Source organism: Cervus elaphus, chromosome 21 (assembly GCF_910594005.1).
Source record: "Cervus elaphus chromosome 21, mCerEla1.1, whole genome shotgun sequence".
Taxonomy (NCBI): domain Eukaryota; kingdom Metazoa; phylum Chordata; class Mammalia; order Artiodactyla; family Cervidae; genus Cervus; species Cervus elaphus.
Genome location: NC_057835.1, coordinates 54,152,262 through 54,173,286, shown reverse-complemented (window position 1 = coordinate 54,173,286; position 21,025 = coordinate 54,152,262). Strand labels below are relative to the sequence as shown.

Genomic DNA, 21,025 nt, shown 5'->3' with positions numbered 1-21,025 from the left:
TAAAATATGTAATAGCCACAATAAATCTATAACTTCCCTGTTTTGTTGATATGGGAATTGAGAATCAGAGATTATGCAAAAATTTTCAGACTCATGTAGTAATTCACCACAATTTAGTGTTAAAGTCAAAGCCTGTTACTAACCAAGATTCAATTGACCCTTATACTGAGAACCTACTACAGTTCCCAGTTATGAAGACTTTATTCAGTTTTTTATGATTTCTTACAAATTTTTTCCATTAATTAGGACACTGTTGTGCATATGTTTGTTCTTTGAACACTCTAAATGGATAAATGAATGTTTTCAGTAATAGTTAAAGATTAATGAACTAGTTTATGCCTTTCCACAAATCTCTTTATCAATCTACTTTTATAATTGTCTTGAGGGAATTTTCATAATATATATGAAATGAAAGGAAGACAGCTACTTACTTCCATTGTATGGTATTAATATTTTCTATCACTATGTACATAAAGAAACTAAAAGTGACAGAGAAATGATGTAAATAATCACTGAGAAAAATGAGGCAGAAATAATGATTGATTCCTGATATTTAGGAAGCAATATTTAAAAATCCACTGTAAGGCTAAAGAGATTTATTATCTTTTGTCTTTCTTCAATTATTAAACTGAATTGAAGCAATGTAATTTCTGATTTATGCATATTGTATGACTAATTTTGGCCTAGACATAAAGGAACATTTCTCTCAGCTCACAGTCTTTTAGTATAATTAATTTATTTACATTTTATAAGGCTATGAACTCAACATATAGTGTGGTCATAAGGAAGAGCATTATCTATTTTCTCTTATGAGAGTATAAAAGTATAAAAGACCTTTTTGTTCCATTAACCATAGCTCTATGCTAGGTGCAAAAGAGGAGAAACATCAAGTGCAAATGATTTCTTCTCCTTTGCTTGCTGATTGTCAAAAATACACTTTAACAGGTTAAGAAATTCCAAATTCTAAAAAAGATATAGAATTTGAATTAGGAAATTAGCTTATAAGTCAAAACAAAAAGGAAAACACTCTTCTATCATGCACATTGAAGTATGGAATCAGAAAATATTTTCAAATCCTGCTCCTATGTTACTACTTATTAGGCTGTGTCACTTTTAAAGAAAACTGTTTGACCTCTTTAAGACTCAGTTTATTCACCTGTAAATTCTGAGAGTAACTTCTCCATAGGTTTGCTGTAAGAAGTTAATTCAATATGTCTTTATTGGTAAATTACTCAATGAAACTGGGCAAATGGGAAGTGTTAAATCATAGTCATACTAGAAACTGGTTATTTAGTTGAAAGACAAGAAAGTTGAGGAGTCATTTACAGGTTTCCAGTGTTTAAAATTACTTTCTGTATGTGGTTTTCAACAAATAAAAGAAAAATAAAAGAACAGTGCCCATTCCATTTACTGTAGAAGGAAGAATTAGATTCTTGGTTGTAAGAAAAATACTCTGTGAAATATGCAAGATGTATTCATTTGAGGGAGTAGTGATATCAAGTTCCTATAGAGATCTAGATCCTACATTTTTGTTTATGATAGACCCAATTTGTACCATTCCGTTCTATTTAATTTATGATAGTCCTAATTTGCACATTTTCCAAGCAAAATTATTAATGATGTTCTTATTTGAATGGTAAAAGATTTGAAGCAGTTTTGTCCTATACACAGTTTGTGCTCTATAAATGCATATCACCAAACTTTATCTTTACTCCTTCCTCAGTAGAAGTAAGTGTAACTTCCATATCATTTCAATTAAAACTGGCTTAAAATACATTATTCTAATTAAGTATGAACTAACATTATATTAATCTCTGATAAAATATGGTAAAATGTGTTTTTAATAGTTAAAAATAAATACTACTTACAATTTCTTTTCAGGTATGGCAGGATGTATTATTAAAAATAGATTTTATATATTTATAAATGTACATGCTATATTGTTTATATGTACACTTGTGTCTTCTCTATCACAAAGTAGAGAATTGAGACTATTAAAATAAAAACAAAATTTTACTTATCTTTTATTTAAAAAAAACCTTCCTCTCATTTTCCAATTTTCATGCTAATAAAATTTTAATGAGGAAGAACTCATTAGAACTATTTCTTAAGCTGAGATGAAGCTTTAATACTCTTCTTTTAGTTTTATAATATGTAATTAAAAAACTTAATTTCCAGACATGCTCTTGGAACAAAGAAGAAAGCATCTTCACTACAGTCTACATTTTCCACATTCAGGGAATTCTACAGGAGCCAACAGTCATTGTAATGATCCTGCAATATGATAAGATTCTAAACTATTGATATTGTTGCAATATGATAAGATTCTAAACTATTGATATTGTTATTGTTTAGAAAATGTTTTAACTGCTTCAAATAACTTAGCAGAGCTAAGTGTATAAAGCTTGCATTCTGTTTATCAATATAAACTGTATATGTGTGTTGTGTGCTCAGTCTTCAGTCATGTCTGATTCTTTGTGACCCCATGGACTGTAGTCTGCCAGGCTCCTCTGTCCAGGGGATTTTAAAGGCGGGAATAGGGGAGTGGGTTGCCATTTCCTTCTCCAGATGATCTTCCTGACCCAGGGTTCAAACCCACATCTCTTATGTCTCCTGAATTGTCAGGTGGTTCTTTACCACTAGCGCCACCTCAGAAGCCCTGGATATAACATAACAAAAATAGTTTCAAATAGTGAGATTTGACTAATCCTATTGTCATCTACTCATTTAAAGTGTTTCCACTTATATCTGTGAAAGACTGAGGAAATTTCTTATTTTACGTTTTTATACATATATATAACTTAAATGGGGCTTTTCTGGTGGCTCAGTGGAAAAGAATCTGCCTACAGTGTAATGAGATGCAGGTTTGATCCCTGAGTGGGGAAAATCCCCTGGAGGAGGGCATGGCAACACACTCCAGTGTTCCTGCTTGGAGAGTTTCCTGGACAGAGGAGCCTGGTGGGCTACGGCTCATGGGGTCTCAATGAGTCAGTACAACTGAAGTGACTAAGTTTGCATGCATGTAACTAATAGAGAAAAGGAAAAAAAAAAGTATTAATGTATATTTTCTAATTTCTTTGCTGATAAAACATACCCAGAAAAATCAATCACTGTGATCTTTAAAAGATAGGTAAATTCCTTATATATTAACATAGACATCTTTGCATAAATTTTAAAAATGAAAAGTGTTTATTTCAAAGGATGGTGATGTATAATAATTCCATATTAATAGCATTATAATTGTGTGTTATTGGAAATATGTATGTATATTTTCATTGATTGCATCACACCTCAATTGCATCAAATAGCCACTGTAATTTCCATATTTAGATACATCATAACTAATAAAGTATTAAATATTGACAGATGTAAGATAACTAATTTTGATATACAATATGTACAACACGAAGCATACAAATATATAAACTTACCAATACAGGTAGGTAAGGAATCATTCCATTGGGCCAAAGAATTCGGCACTGTATCACACCTAATTGCAATGGATCCATGGAGAATATATCCTGGGTTACATTCAAAAAGAACCAATGAACCAACTGCAAATTCATTGCCAATCCTTCTTCCAAACCTTGGTTCAGGCACAGAACTGCATTGTGTGGAACTTGTTCTAGGAACAGCTGCGTACAAATAATTGTGGATTTTAATTTCATGTTTGGTAGAGAAATACAGGTTTCAAAATGTGACTATACAAACATTTCAAAGAAATGTTTACTAACTCGAACTTTAGCTAACAATTTGAACATATTTATAAAAGTTTAAAATTTCATACATGATGAAATGAATACATTCAAAATGAATAAATATTGCTATTGTCATTAAGATTTTTTATTTAAAAACATTTTATTTTGGATTCTTTAAACAACATCAGTTACTTTCTGTTTTTTGTTTTACCATACCTTTATCAATATAACAATGTAGCTTGAGCAAAGATATTTCAATTTAAGGAATGGTAACAGAAAATTTTTTTTTTCTTTTTAAATTGGAATGCCAAGCATACAAAAAGCAGTCTGGTTATGTAAAGCAATGTCAATTTTTTTTTAACACTATTTGCTCCCTAAAAACACAGATTTTAAAAAAGCAAAAACAACACTTGATTAATTTCACAGCATAAACTTAGTTCTTCAAAACATGTTTGTTATTGATGAAGATAATAACTATGTTCAGGCTAAGCAGAACAGAAGTCAGACAGATTAACAACAATAGAAGCTTTAATTTAATAATCATACAATACCAAATTTAAAATTCCTTTTAAGTATGTTCTTCAATTGTGACATTTTTAAAGATAGAATGATAACAGGATGTTTTTTCTTTTTAAAACACATACAGATGGGATTAAGGAGTTTGACAATAGTCCAAAAAATGATAAGATGAATTCCAAATAGATAGATTCCTCTTATGTCACTTGAGTGAAAATAATTTCATTTGTTAGAGTGCCTTTTAAAAATCATAATACCACGCATTGTTACAGAGGGACTGTTATTAAGAATGAAACAGTGTGATATTATAGCCAATATTATAATTAGAAAAAGAGGGTTTAATAAGAATATCAAATCACAAATGTTTATAAATTTATTTGGAATGAAGTTCAAGATACATTTGAGAATAACTACATTGAACATATATAATTCAAACAAAATATTCAGATGATAGCTCTTAATTTAGTTTTATATAATGTGGAAGTTTGTCTATTATAAGTGACAAAAAACTATGTAAACTGACTTTGAATTGCACAAAAGTCATGAAGAAAGTCTGAATTCTAAGAGAATGAGAAACTGCAATTTTAGAATGGAGTAATGATTTCCTTGGCATGTCTAAGTGCATCAGCACAGAAAGCTTGAACATTCTTAGAGTGCTAGACTATAAGGAAACAGAATATGTAGAGTGAAGCATTGTCAAAAAAAAAAGATGTTTTGAAAACAGTATGTTAAAAACAAGGAAAAGCATGCAGTTTGCTTGAGAATGATGATGGAAGCAATAGATTTTTTTTTTTTTTTTTTTACTTTGGTCAAAGTAATAATGCTTTAATAATGGGGAAGGGGAAAAGACAAAACAATTTTTTTTTAAAGCACACAACTTTTATCTGTCCTATATGGTTATGAGGCTCTCATCATTCAACAACTCTGAACATAGCATGGAAACTGATTACATTCCTTAGTGTGTTTCTATGCTACAGGGTCACTTACCTTGATAAACAAAGTGAAATCCCTTAGCTGTTATTGGTCCAACTGAAGTAAATCGAATTGTGATCTGATTACCTGAACTCAGTGGAAGTGATTCTCCTACTCAACAAAACAAACACTAAGATATCATAAATAATTTCATTCAGTAAACCTAACAAATTACACTAATTTACACTGTCATTTGAAAACATCAATCTATGCTCTATTAAATTACTTTAATATATTCTACCACTAACAATATATTATTTTGGGTTCAGCTTCAATTGCAACCTTTTCTTTTTTTTACTGGAAGGCTTTTAGTACATTTTGATAATATTGCCTCATTCTTAAAGAATCTTTAAATATTACATCAAACACCATGGACAAAGTGACTAAATACTATATTTACTTGATTATGATCCCAGAAAATGGTTATATTTTTATCAAGAGTCTGAATTACTGTTGCGTTTCTATTCTTTTTTTAAAAAAGTAATGACTTTATGTTCAGTTTACTTTATTTCTAATATGGATGATATAAATCTCAACTTTCACTACATTACCAATCAAAGTCAGTCTTTTATCAATAACTGATGCATGGCAGTTCTAGTAAAGGATACCTGAATGGGATCCTGAGAGGGAAGATAACAGAGAAGATTGCTGAGTTGGCCCATCATACACCTCAACAACATCGTGGAGTGATGTCTGGAAAAATACAAACTGGCCAAACACCACTGATCAACAGGAACCAGGAGAAGCAAACAAATCACCAATCATCCAAAAATGAAAACGAAAAACAAACAAACAAAAAAAAATAGAAAGAGGAGGAGAGAGAGAACAAAGTATTACAATATAATAGTCATCTTTCTTTTTTCTATCTTTAAAAGAGGATGTGTGCCAATTGGTTGATATGCCTAACACATATACTTCAGGTCATAAAAGTAATGAACATGACCTAAATGCAATAAAATGTTAAGAAGACTGTTTTTAAAGTAAATTAAATGGGTATAACATTTAATTTAGCTCAGAAATCATAAGGTTGGTAATTAATAATGTATAACAACTACTTTTTAATGTTTCCATTGGTAGTTTGATTGTTTTCACTTTGTGACTCTCTTCTCTTTTTCTAATTTTTTTCCCCTCTTTTAGATGACATAGACAAAGTTTTAGTTTAGGGGATTCAGTTTAGGTTGCTTTTAAAATGCTATTCCATTATAAGTAATAGTGTTTAGAAACATATAGCAAGATACTTCTAAGGTACAGTGTTTAATCCACATTCTGAATTGAAAATGATCCCTAACCATTTATTGTTATTCTTCTACTAAAATAAGGACATATTATTTATCATTTCTAAGAAATTAAGATATTTTAATTTTAATTAAGATATACAATTTTACCAAATTATTGCTTTTTCATGGTAAGTACAGATCTGACACACTTACCAACAGTTTTATATATGCCTCCTTTTAACTTCATTTTGTACTTTTCCTTTAATAATATATTAATTTTACATGCAGAAACTACTCAAACTATAACTTAAAAGAAGGAACCTGTTACAGAGAAGAAATCAACTAGTGTTTTATGTTTTAAAAAAGTGAAATAGGTAATAAAATTCATCCTTAAAACATTTCATTGAATAGAAAAATTGTGGGGTCTAAAAGAGTATGATTTTTTTAACATTTAATAATGTAAAAGCAAGGCAGCTTTTATAAATTCAAAATCATATATTGTAATTAAACTTACATTGAACAAATACTTATAAAGTTCTTCATATTTTACCCCTTAAATCAAGATTATGGTTATCCTACAGTGGTCATATGAATACAGGTTTATTCATTTGAAACATACTGAGTTTTGCATATGAACCCACACACATGATACTGTAAACAAAGCTACATGTATTTATTTTTGGCCTGCTAAAATAAGCTGGTGATCTCAGTCCAGTTCTTTGTGGGGTAAAATAAAATAAGCACAGATTGAGTGTTGTTACCATAGGATAATTCCTGAACTGTAGAGGGCTGAATTTCAAAAGTGATCCTCCTTAAAACACTATTTCGATGTCATGGAAACAAGTTTATGTTTCTATCAAATCACATACATGTAGCCAATTATTTTAATGGTTTACAACTCTTATGAAAAAATTTCAGTTCAGATCTTTTTTAAAAATCCATATTTGAGTCTACCAAATCCAAAGCTATTTCAAAATTACTCCTAAAAATATTAAGAAAGTTTTTGTTTTCTGTTTTTGCATTTGTTTAGATTGATGTTTGAATGATCTAATTTCAAATGTGTCTTGAAAAGTTTCTGTTAAAATGCAGATGTTGCCACTATCTTTCCAAGTGCCCCCCCATCCCCTACCCCATCAAAATCAAGGTAGCCTAATCATCAGAACTTTGCTAAGTCAAGTAGGCTGTGCAACAAGACTCTTGGCAGATAACATTCTTTCTCTGTATGTTTATGGGGGTCATTAGGGGAAAATGTCAAAATGCAACATACTTTATCTCTGTCTCCAAAATAGCTCTGTCTTTCTAAATATCTCAAATAGTCGATGGCTATGCTACTCTGAACAGGTCTGATCTCGTCTAAATATTTCAAATAATCCAAATTTCCAGGCAAACCACTACATTTACAAATAACATATAAAACAACTAACATACACAGTGATCCAAGATCCTTTTCTAAGGAAAAAGAGAAAAAAATACTCCCTCTTTTTTCCTCTTTGTAAGCTTCTTATTCTCAATTATCACTTCTTCACAGTAGACTATAGTTTTGTGTCACCTATAGATTGAGTATGTTGAGACTATGGCTTTTAATGACATAGTCAGTAATATGACATACTTACATCATATTAAGTAAAGAAAACTACTCTTTTGAGAGGTATTAGTCTGTAGTTATTGTAATTGTCTGATGAGATTGGGGAGAAATTGAGATGGGTAGGAGATGAGAGAGTTGAGTATTGAATCTTTCTTTCTTTCTTTTTTTTTTTTTTTGAATTTTTCTTTATTAAACAATCAGTAAGCTACTTCTCTTGAACTGCAACCTTACTCTGCAGTAATATGGTCAATGGAAATCTTAAATTAAAAAGTTTTTACTAGGCAAAAACTTTGAGAGGGTACTGAATCATTATATGAAAGTGAAATTTTAAGGTACGTGTTGAATAAGTGTTTTGTATATGAAAACTCAAGAGCAGCTGCATAGTGATCTGATTTCCTACATAGTCTCAGGTTAACTACTGGCTTACCAAACTGATGCATTACAATTCTGAACCAAATCTCCCCTTCTCAGTCAAAAGTATCAAGAATTAAATGGCTTCTTCTCTGTTTGCCTACTCATTCAGCCTCTAAATATCTAAATTTACTTAGTTTTCATATGTTCAGATAGCTGTAGATCCTTTGATTCTAAAATGTTCTGAATAGCCAACTGTACCCTTTGCAACAACTTCCCTGGTGGGTCAGATAGCAAAGAATCTGTTGGCAATGCAGGAGACCTGGGTTTGATCCCTGGGTTGGAAAGATTCCCTTGGGGAAGGAAATGGCAACCCACTTCGGTATTCTTGCCTAGAGAATACCAAGGACAGAGCAGCCTGGCGGGCTATAGTCTATAGGATGGCAAAGAGTTGGACAAGACTGAGAAATTAACACTTTCACTTTCTTCCTTCACCCTTTGCATAGTTCAGACTAAAGTAGAAAGGAAAATGTGAAAGGTTTTAAAGTGGACCAAAAGGTAACTGGATGTTGTTTTTTTCTAGCACGTCATTCTGTGTTACCTGTGTTTATGGGGACTGTGGTATAATGCAAAGGATTTTTATTATCCAATGGACAGACCAATTTTGCAAGCTTGTAAATTCATTCCAGTATTCTATTAATGTCTCTCTATCAATTCATCAACCTATTTTGTTATTTGAATTCTTTCTTGAACTGTTGTAACATTTTACTAGGTCCCTCATTAATTAATGACTTAAATACAAAATTTAACATGTTTATTTTAGATTTGTATGGAAGTCATGATTAATGTTGTTAAAAAGAAATATTTTTTAACACTGGTCTAGCATCTCATACCTCAACTTAATAGCTAGATGACCACCTTTCCCCCCTAAAGCTACAAATAAGCCCAAAAGTCTGGACTGACCATGCGTTCTGGAATGATTAGCAACTCTCTTCTTTTTCTTAGTTTCCAACAGAGAAACAGAATTCTTTGCATCTCAGCTCCAAGCTCTTCTTTCTCCATCTCTGGGGATTTCATGTAGATATCAAAAGCATTTTGCTCTCAAGCTATTAGAGTAGGTTATAAACACTAAGCACTTTCTTAAAGGAAACACCATTTTAAAGGAATTTTTCCTTCTTTATGCATAATAAATGATAAAAAAACATCTTTTACTCTTTTGTTAAAAATCTATTTTTATAATATTTTATATATTACTGCAAGCTAGATAAAGGAAGACAAGGAAGCTTCAGTTCAGTTCAGTTTAGTAAGGCAGAAATAAACATGTAAAAATAGCTACAAAGAAGCCAATGCAAATAACCTATTATTACACCTGAAACTATTTCTGAGCCTCTTAATTTCCATATATTTTACCCTAGAATACAGTTTATTAATTCATCTAATATTTATTGATTCTATTTCTATGATGTACCAGGAACTAAGTGCTGGGGTTAAAGACAGATAGATGCAGAAAGGGTCCCTCCTTTCAGGCCTCATTAATTATATTTGTGGTCATTTTAGGTGACTCCTTATCTTTAATTGATGTATGACAAGGTGTTAAATTAACCAATTAAATTAACTATAAACCAACAAAGTTACTTTGGGTATGTCTTCCCTCACAGATCATTGATATGCTAATCATTTAATCTATTCTTCAAAGCAAGTCCTCTACTAGCAACTTATAATGGGCAACATTTGAGTCAGAGTCCCAGACTGCATTTTAAAGAAATCCATAATTTGGATTTTTAAAAATCACTTAAATAGTCCATTTAAATGACTCAAGTAGAGGAAACCTCTATCTTAGATGATGTTGGTTAGGATTCTTACCTCAACTTCAAAATTTTGTCCGAGTTCATTCATTTGCTCTCCCACAAGCAAATAAACTCAAATGGAAACCAGACATTTTGTCTATCTACTCTTGTTTGTATATAAAACAAGGTTTACTTGACATTTAATTTTTACAGTATCATATTCAACCAAGACAGACAAGCAGGGTTCTATTTACTGAGAAGGTTTACACGGTTTAAATGCTCACCAAAGTTTCAAAGATCATTTGTTTCCTATTTTCACTGAATTCTGTCCAATCCTTACTCCTATAATCATGTTCATTTAACTTTCAGGACTTTGTCTACTCTACTTAATTTAACCATTTCAAATGTAGGCCAATAAATAATGACAGAGGCCTCACTGGGATGGCAGAGAGAAACTCCTGAGCCTTTGTATGGCTTAACTATTAGAATATTCTGCACAGACCAACAGTCTCTCTTAAAACATTGTGGAAAACAGTACAGTGAGTGTTTAGGGTGTGACATAGTACACTACATAATTTAGTGCCCAGAATGGTGTACATTTGTTAAAATAAGAAAAAATGGAATAAAGAAGGCAAAGTTCTTTTCCCACTAAACTCTACTCTGGAATATTACTGAATGTTCCACCATTGCTTAAGCAAGTTAGAAACTCTTCGATGTTAGTTTTCATTTTTGTGCCATCAAAATAACACTGTACACAGACTCACTGATTTAGCAATTAATTAACTTTAAATGAGGATAATAAACAATCATGGACATGGTTACTGTTATTCAGTATCAGGACTGGAGTTATTGAGTTAAAAAATGAACACTGAGTTCATGCAAATAAAGAAGAGTTTCATTTTGTTTTGCCAAATGTGTTATTCTCTCAGAAGGGAATAGTCACAGAGCATTCCAATGTATTGCTAGTGTAAGAAGGGAAAAACTCAGAGTGAGACTGAGCCAGGACTAAGGGAGCCGATCTAAGCACTTCAGGAAAAGGGGGTGAATAGTTAAAATGTCTAAGAGGTTGTGATAAATTCAGGTCTGATTCAAACTTGCTTTGAGGTATAAGGGTTCTAATTTTGTAGAAGAAAGTGGGTTAGTAGGTCTTTCTGGGCAGTGGTAGTTCTAGTGGTCAGACGGGTAGTGCCTTATTAATTATGATGCCAAGGTACTAAAAAGACACAGCATCTTCACTCCTTGACAGAATGGATAAAGCCGCTTAAAGACCGTCAGCATCTGCAAATTAGCAGATTTAGAAGGACTAATGTTTTCAAATAAGCAATCTATTGGTCTGAAATGCCTCAATTAGGGCATTTCAGTAAACTGTCTAATGAAGTTAGGGATTCTGGTTCTAGAATCAGACTCTCAAGGATTGACTCTAGGACAAGCCACACAAAGAAGTCACTTCAGCTTTCCATGCCTCAATGGCATCATCATCTGTAAAATAGGAATACAAGTTCCTAACTCATAGGATGTGAATATTACATAAATTGATACTTGTAAAACAGACTGAACAATGCCTGAAATATAGTGGTAAATATAAGTTACTGTTACTAATAACTCAGTTTCTTTTTAAAATATATTGCTACTAATTCAATCGAAAAATTTACTGACAGGCAAAATTTAATTGACCTTTGAGGTTAAATACACTATCTTTTCTAATTCTTTGTTTTTCATACATGCATATTTAGAATGAATGATAGAACTGATTGAGTCAGAAGAATATCACAGCTATTTAAATCAAGGTACATTTGTCTTTTGAATTCAATATGGCTATTACTTCTCTAACTACTTGATTTTGCATTCTATACTTTTGGGTGAAATATGAAAATGTAATTAGCAGCTTTCTGTAAGGGCTAAGAAAAGGGCTGCAAGGTGAGAGCATTCATCTTTTGTTTTGTTTACTCCATTCACCTTAAGCCCAAGCCATTTTATTTCAAAGGCATTGAAATTCCATCACAAAAGAAATAGTTTCACACAGAAGGGAGTCTGGGTGGAGAAAAGAATAGAAACCTAAGAAACATACAAATTCCTATTATACCTCAGCATGATTCTCAATATGCCTGGTACTCTTTTGGCAAAATTTATACATTTTTCTGTATTCTAGAATTCATTTTGATAATATTAGGCACTCAGCTGATTGGTCGCTTCATTACGAATTTTTAATAATTCACCCTCTATTTTGCTCAGCTTGCACTTTAGTCATCAAAACAGCACAGAAGGAAACACACATATACACCCACACTGTGAACAGGACAGAAATAAAGAAGATTCAAACCAAAGATGTGTTTAGACTTGATTATGGGCAAAAGCATAAAAAAATAACTGTTGGTGACATAAGATATCAAAAAGTTTGTCTAGCTTTATATGACTTTTGTCTCATACTTTCATCTTATGTGAACATTTCAAAATACTAGTGTAGAACTATCCATGAATGCAAAAGACTTCCTTTTAAAATTAATAACATGTAAAGAACTCTTGGTCTATGGGGTCTCAGAGTCAGTCACACAAGCACACACAGAACTCTTTGCTCTCTATGCTCTGGCTGCGAAATGACTTGTGTAAATAGCTTCAAGGTTGCATTTTGGAGATCATTATACTACTACTTGAATACCTCATGATTTCAAAAGCTGTCTCACTTAAAGATTAAGTACAAGGTATCCAATTAAAACTTCAATTTTATAAAATATATATATATATATATATATACAGATAGATATGTTAAATATATGACAATTTACTTTCAAAATACCAAAAAGCAGAACTTTTAAAATCAGTGCCAAATAAAATCAGTGCTACTTATTTCTAGAACATCATCTATTGAAGAAGGAATTCATAGGGCCTGAACTCCATCTCAGGCCTGTCCGTGCTGGCCGTGCTCGGCTGCCTCTCCAGTGGACTCTGAACTCTCTGCTTAGTGCCTGTGAGGATGACAATGGAAGGATAAGACCCCCTCCAGACAGAGGAATCCTGAAGATCACATCCAGGCTACTCATACCGTAATCACACCTGTCTCCGGACAGGTCATAAACTTTTTTCGTATCTGTCAAGATGTAATCACAGGCTTATCGATTATTAACTGGTTGGAATGTAACTGCGGGCTTATTGACTATTGACTGTTTAAGACACGTACACATGGGGCAGGTGGTGGGTTTAGACACGTACGCATGGGGTATAAAAGATTTTCACAAATGCTGGACGGGGTCCTTGGCTAAGAGGAGACTTGGGCCCGCCGGCGTAATAAACTGCACTCCACTATCTGCATTGTCCTTCTGAGTGAGTCTGTTTCCCGGAACGCTATAACACTATCACTAGAAATGTTTGATAGAAGTTGCATTAATTGACATAATAAGTGAGAGTCTCATCAGTATTTTGGGAAGTTTAACATTTTCACACAACAGTGAGATTCCACATACTCTTTTTGTTTTTATTTTTAGTTGTATAATGCTATTAAACTGAACTCACAATGAGGCACTTTATATGAATACAGTATTTTAGTTAAGGTGAGTCAAGGGAACGATATACTAATTATTTACGGGCTATTGAAATATCCACACAGAAGCTTGACTCCATCCTGGATGTTGGGGCCAATCCTGCCTTTGCTGCTTAGTCACTCAGTTGTGTCTGACATTTTGCAACACCATGGACTGTAGCATACCAGGCTTCCCTGTCCTTCTCTATCTTCCTGAGTTTTCTCAAACTAGAGCAAACAATTTCTAAGTTCTAGGTTATCAGCTCACAGAGAACAATGAAACCATTATGACTCTGAAAATAAATATAACAAAATCTTATTATTGCTATTTTGTAATAATTGGAAAATAAAACATGGCATTTAAAAAAGAAATTCATTGCGTCACCATAGCACCCAATTATCCAGTAGCTACATGGTGCAGAAATCTAGTCCTGCTTCGAACTCATAACAGTAAATGAAGTCCTACTTTATTTTCCTGTAGCAATTTCTTGTGTGTTACTCTGTCAACTCACAAATGAGTTTTACTGAATAATCTGTAATATTTATTTCAGGCTTCTTTAAAACTGGCTTTCTGTCAATAATGTGACCATCTGCTTACAAACAAAATTTCAAAACTGCCTATTTGACATATTTTAAATATTTAGGCATTGTAAAAAACACTCTTGTAACAAATATAGTTCAATTTTATTTAATTGTTCCAGGAGCAAATAACCATTCAACTGCAAGCCAGTAGCTTATTTTCAATTCTGCAGTTGTAACATTTCCCATTAGCTGAAAATTAATTCGATGCTTAAAAAACAATGAAATCTAGAAAAACACAATAAGCAATTCTACTGTATGTTTAAAAGTATTAAAACAGAAAAGCAAAATTAAAAGTTTCAAGTGTTGGAAAACTCTATTAACACTTCCTTTTACCTCAATTTCAATTTGGATTAGTGTTTCTCTTTAATTAACCTTAAGATATTTTTCTACACATTTGGCAGATTATGTCTGCCAAACCCCAACTATGCTAGAGAGATTTAGGTCATGAAAATATTCTCACATGGACTATAAATTTGTGGAATTGCTTCCAAACATACACAAAGTAGAGAGAGTACCAAAATAAACGAAGGAAATGACAACCCACTCCAGTATTCTTGCCTAGAGAATCCCATGGACAGAGGATCCTGGCAGGCTACAGTCCACAGGATCACACAGAGTCAGACACGACTGAAGCCACTTCGCATGCACAAACTCATTATCTGTTTCAACACTAATCCACACGCCAATTTTGTTTCATTTGTTTTCTTTTACACCTTGTATTTCCAAACTGAGAATACTTTAAAACAACATCCGATACCATAACTTTTTTGATGAAAACTCCAGTATTTATCGTTAACAGATAACCTTAAATAAACAATGTAATTACTATATCTAACAAAAATACAAATAATCTCTATTACCTAATAACAATTTCTTGATTCCATTTCCCCAATTTTCTCCAAAGGGAGGATGAGAGAAAAGAAAAAAACAAACAAACTGCTCTTGTAGTTGCATTTGTCACAAAAGGATCCAAACAAAATTTATAGATTTCCTTTGGTTGATATGTCACTAAAGTCTTTTAATGTGAAAAATCTCTGTTGTTGTTGTTGTTTAGTTGCCCAGTCATGTCCAACTTTTTGTGACCCCATGGACTGCAGCATGCAGGCCTCCCTGTCCCTCACCATCTCCCAAAGTTTGCCCAAGTTCATGTCCATTGCATCGGTGATGCCATCTGCCATCTCATCCTCTGATGTCCTCTCCTCCTTCTGTCCTCAATCTTTCCCAGCATTAGGGACTTGTCCAATGAGTCAGCTGACCTCTATCTTAATTTTATTGCCATATATTCATGGAAAAACATGGATCTTTTGGAGGCAGGGAGAATAAAAATAGGACAAAACTCAATTTATTAAAATTTTACTGTCATCTAGTTTTTGCTGAGAGTTTTTAATTGTATGAAACTGCTAAAGCAAGCAGCTTTCTCTGCTTAGAGGACAGCTCTAGAGTAAGAGGGCTGATGTGTGGACATAGTTCTTGACCAACCTAAGTGCCATTTCAAAAAGAGAAGCTTTTCCTGTTTTATATCCGGAACTCTCACAAAGAATCCATCATTAAGCCTGGGTTCAAAATCTTTCCTTTAATCAATTCTTTAACCATATTCTGCATATTGCCTCCTACATGTACCATGCTTTTTCTGCAGGCAAAGCACCCTGAACACCTAAATTCCCTAAATTCCACTGCTTAAGGTATATTTAATCCACAGAATTTCCATCTTTTAGAATAACAAATGGGGGGGGCATATATCATTAAATAACATTTTAAAGGAGTGTCTCAGGTTTTCCAAAAAATCATCACTAATGATCTTTTTTAATTTGGACTCTTGCCTTACCATCTTGAGAGTCATGCTTGTACATATTCATCACAGGGATATCCAAGTGTATTTACTCTTAAAATAGATAGAATCCTACCATGTTCTAAGACTTATTTTCCTGAACCAGAGCCCATTAGAAATGTCCAATTAAAGGAAGAGAATTTGCTAGTGCTAGAAATTTAGAAAATAGAATATCTGATATACTCATTTATTAACCAACTGAGCAGGTATTATATTTAAGAAAAGCAAAAAGTATAATATTAACCTGGTAACTTTTGTTGAATTCTTACTGTATGTAAAGGTCTGTGCTAAGTTCTTTATACATACCAGGTAGACTGATGTTCAAAACAACTTTTAAGTTAGCACTATTATCTCCATTATAAATATGGAAAAAAATGGATGCTTAAATAAGGTAAGACAACTATCAAAAAAATACAAAGCCAGCAAGAGAAGGAGCTAAGATTTGAATTAATTGAATAAAAATCTGTCTTGAACCTGTCTTAATCACTACCCTTAGAATCTGGAGTTTACCAGTGAACAAGCAGTGCTAAAAGTCATTGAGGAAACCCTACTACAACAAAATCTGACAATTAAAATTCATGATAAAGATTCTGAATTAAAAAGAAAAAATAATTACTTTTCAGGATTATTTTGAGGAAAAATATAGAAGGTATTTTATAGTACATTAATATAAATGCATTTGTCCTAAATGGCCAAACAATTATTTACTATCATTAATAACAGAGCAGTACATTTCTATTGTCTAAAAGATATATATCACTTACACAATTTATATAAAATGTTTTCTTGATAAATAAGTTTTATGTTCTGTAGACGCAATACTTTTTAGGGATAGATTTCAAGGAGTAACAGAATCTAATAAGTGCTTTTGTACTCATAATCATTACATAATAAAATATTAATCATAAAGACCCTGAGATTTGTGTCTTGTAAACCTAGATCGAGGCGCACCAGCGCGGCGGCTGCAAGGGCACACCAGCACGCCGCTGAGACTAGGTGGTCCAGAGGAGCTAACCCGGGCAGGAGGTCAGGGGCGGCAGAGGACAGGAGCTACCCCGAGTCTGAGGTAAGGAGCAGTGGCTGCGCTTCACTGGAGTAGCCCTGAAGAGAGACCCCACTTACAAGGTAAGTGAAAACCAGGTAAGATGGTAGGCACTGAGAGAGGGGATCAGAGGGCAGACAGACTGAAACTATAATCACAGACAACTAGCCAATCTGACCACATGGACCACAGCCTTGTCTAACTCAATGAAACTAAGCCATGGCGTGTGGGGCCACCCAAGATGGAGGGGTCATGGTGGGGAGGTCTGACAGAATGTGGTCCACTGGAGAGGGGAATGGCAAACCACTTCAGTATTCTTGCCTTGAGAACCCCATGAAACAGTGTGAAAAGGCAAAAAGATAGGACACCGAAAGATGAACTCACCAGGTTTGTAGGTGCTCAATATGCTACTGGAGATCAGTGGAGAAATAACTCCAGAAAGAATGAAGGGATGGAGTCAAAGCAAAAACAACATCTAGTTGTGAATGGGACTGGTGATAGAAGCAAGGTTCGATGCTGTAAAGAGCAACAATGCATAGGAACTTGAAATGTTAGGTCCATGAATCAAGGCAAATTGGAAGTGGTCAAACAGGAGATGACAAGAGTGAAAATCGACATTCTAGGAATCAGTGAACTAAGATGAACTGCAATGGGTGAATTTAACTCAGATGACCATTATATCTACTACTGTGGGCAGGAATCCCTTAGAAGAAATGGAGTAGCGCCATAATCAACAAAAGAGTCCCAAATGCAACACTTGATTACAATCTCAAAAACAACAGAATAATGTCTGTTCGTTTCCAAGGCAACCATTTAGAATCACGGTAATCCAAGTCTGCCCCAAATAGTAACGCTGAAGAAGCTGAAGTTGAACAGTTCTATGAAGACCTACAAGACGTTCTAGAACTAACAACCAAAAAAGATGTCCTTTTCATTATAGGGGACTGGAATGCAAAAGTAGGATGTCAAGAAACATCTGGAGTAACAGGCAAATTTCACCTTGGATTACAGAATGAAGCAGGGCAAAGGCTAATTAATAGAGTTCTGCCAAGAGGATGCACTGGTCATAGCAAACACCCTCTTCCAACAAAACAAGAGAAGACTCTACACACAGACATCACCAGATGCCCAACACTGAAATCCGACTGATTATATTCTTTGCAGCCAAAGATGGAGAAGCTCTATATAGTCAGCAAAAATAAGACCGGGAGCTGACTGTGGCTTGGATCATGAATTCCTTACAGCCAAATTCAGACTGAAATTGAAGAAATGGAAAAAACAATTAGATCATTCAGGTATGATCTAAATCAAACCCCTTATGACTATGCAGTGGAAGTGAGAAATAGATTTAAAGGACTAGATCTGATAGACAGAGTGCCTGATGAACTATTGATGGGGGTTCGTGACATTGTACAGGAGACAGGAATCAAGGCCATCCCCAAGAAAAAGAAATGCAAAAAAGCAATATGGCTGTCTGAGGAGGCCTTACAAATAGCTGTGAAAAGAAGAGAAGCAAAAAGCAAAGGAGAAAAGGAAAGATATACCCATTTGAATGCAGAGTTCCAAAGAATAGCAAGTAGAGATAAAAAATCCTTCCTCAGGGATCAATGCAAAGAAATAGAAGAAAGCAACAGAATGGGAAAGACTAGAGATCTCTTCAAGAAAATTAGAGATACCAAGGGAACATTTCATGCAAGAAATGGGCTCGATAAAGGACAGAAATGGTATGGACCTAACAGAAGCAGAAGATATTAAGAAGAGGTGGCAAGAATACACAGAAGAACTGTACAAAAATTTTCATGACCCAGATAATCATGATGGTGTGATCACTCACCTAGAGCCAGACATCCTGGAATGTGAAATTAGGTGGGCCTTAGGAAGCATCGCTATGAACAAAGCTAATGGAGGTGATGAAGTATCAGTTGAGCTGTTTCAAATCCTGAAAGACGACACTGTGAAACTTCTGCACTCAATATGCCAGCAAATTGGGAAAACTCAGCAGTGGCCACAGGACTGGAAAAAGTCAGTTTTCATTCCAATCCCAAAGAGAGGTAATGCCAAAGAATACTCAAACTACCACACAATTGCACTCATCTCACACGCTAGTAAAGTAATGCTTAAAATTCTCTGAGACAGGCTTCAGCAATATGTGAACCATGATCTTCCAGATGCTCAAGCTGGTTTTAAAAAAGGCAGAGGAACCAGAGATCAAATTGCCAACATCCACTGATTCATCAAAAAAGCAAGAGAGTTCCAGAAAAACATCTATTTTGCTTTAATGACTATGCCAAAGCCTTCGACTGTGTGGATCACAATAAACTGTGGAAAATTCTGAAAGAGATGGGAATAACAGACTACCTGACCTGCCTCTTGAGAAATCTGTATGCAGGTCAGGAAGCAACAGATAGAACTGGACATGGAACAACAGACTGGTTCCAAATAGGAAAAGGAGTACGTCAAGGCTGTATATCGTCACCCTTACTTATTTAACTTGTATGCAGAGTACATCATGAGAAACGATGGGCTGGATGAAGCATAAGCTGGAATCAAGATTGCTGTGAGAAATATCAATAACCTCAGATATGCAGATGACACCACCCTTATGGCAGAAAGTGAAGAAGAACTAAAGAGCCTCTTGATGAAAGTGAAAGAGGAGAGTGAAAAAGTTGGCTTAAAGCTCAACGTTCAGAAAATGAAGATCATGGCATCCGGTCCCATCACTTCATGGCCAATAGATGGGCAAACAGTGGAAACAGTGGCTGACTTTATTTTTCTGGGCTCCAAAATCTCTGCAGATGGGGATTGCAGCCATGAAATTAAAAGACACTTACTTTTTGGAAGGAAAGTTATGGCCAACTTAGACAGCATATTAAAAAGCAGAGACATTACTTTGCCAACAAAGGTCTGTCTAGTCAAGGCTATGGTTTTTCCAGTGGTCATGTATGGATGTGAGAGTTGAACTATAAATAAAGCTGAGCGCCGAAGAATTGATACTTTTGAAATGTGGTGTTGGAGAAGACTCTTGAGAGTCCCTTGGACTGCAAGGAGATCCAACCAGTCCATCCTAAAGGAGATCAGTTCTGGGTGTTCATTGGAAGGACTGATGTTGAAGCTGAAAGTCCAATACTTTGGCCACCTGATGCAAAGAGCTGACAGATTTGAAAAGACCCTAATGCTGGGGAAGATTGAGGGAAGAAGGAAAAGGGGATGACAGAGGATGAGATGGTTGGATGGTATCACCGACTCGATGGACATGGGTTTGTGTGAACTCCAGGAGTTGGTGATGGATAATGAGGCCTGGCGTGCTGTGGTTCATGGGGTCACAAAGACTAGGACACGACTGAGCGATTGAACTGAACTGAAACCTAGGAGTGACCATCTTTGATATTTACTATTGGGTGACCTTCACACATTACTAAACCATTTGCAATCTTTTCCTATTCTGCAAAATAATATCCACTCCAAAGGATTTTGTGAAAATTGATATGTAAAGCATCTGGCCCAGAGGGTGCTTAATACATGCAATAACATTAACACAAACATACAAAAATGTACATCATAACTTTTGACCTTTAAATCTCCTTTCAAAATTTAAAGTCAATATACTGCTTTATAAATAAAAGAAATTAACCACTCATTTTTTCTAATCTTTGTCAAATGTGATACTTAGCAGATAATAGTAGTAATAATAATGGAAACAACTCCAATACTTTGGCCACCTTGTGTGAAGAGCTGACTCATTTGAAAAGACCCTGATGCTGAGAAAGACTGAGGGCAGGAGGAGAAGAGGACGACAGAGGATGAGATGGTTGAATGGCATCACTGACTCGGACATGGGTTTGGGTAAACTCCGGCAGTTGGTGATGGACAGGAAGGCCTGGTGTGCTGTGTTTCATGGGGTCGCAAAGAGTCAGACAGGACTGAGCGACTGAA

General features: G+C 34.3%; 1 protein-coding gene across 1 annotated transcript in view; it reads right to left on the bottom strand.

The window, feature by feature from the left end:
- The window catches only part of CSMD3 (CUB and Sushi multiple domains 3), a 1,322,573-nt gene that overhangs the window by 172,145 nt on the left and 1,129,403 nt on the right, over positions 1–21,025 (bottom strand). The window contains exons 33-35 of the mRNA XM_043879976.1: positions 5,795–5,908; positions 5,202–5,297; positions 3,432–3,635 (exon numbers count right to left, since the gene is read on the bottom strand). Coding sequence (XP_043735911.1) covers positions 3,432–3,635; positions 5,202–5,297; positions 5,795–5,908 — 414 coding nt within the window. The remainder of the gene's footprint in view (positions 1–3,431; positions 3,636–5,201; positions 5,298–5,794; positions 5,909–21,025) is intronic.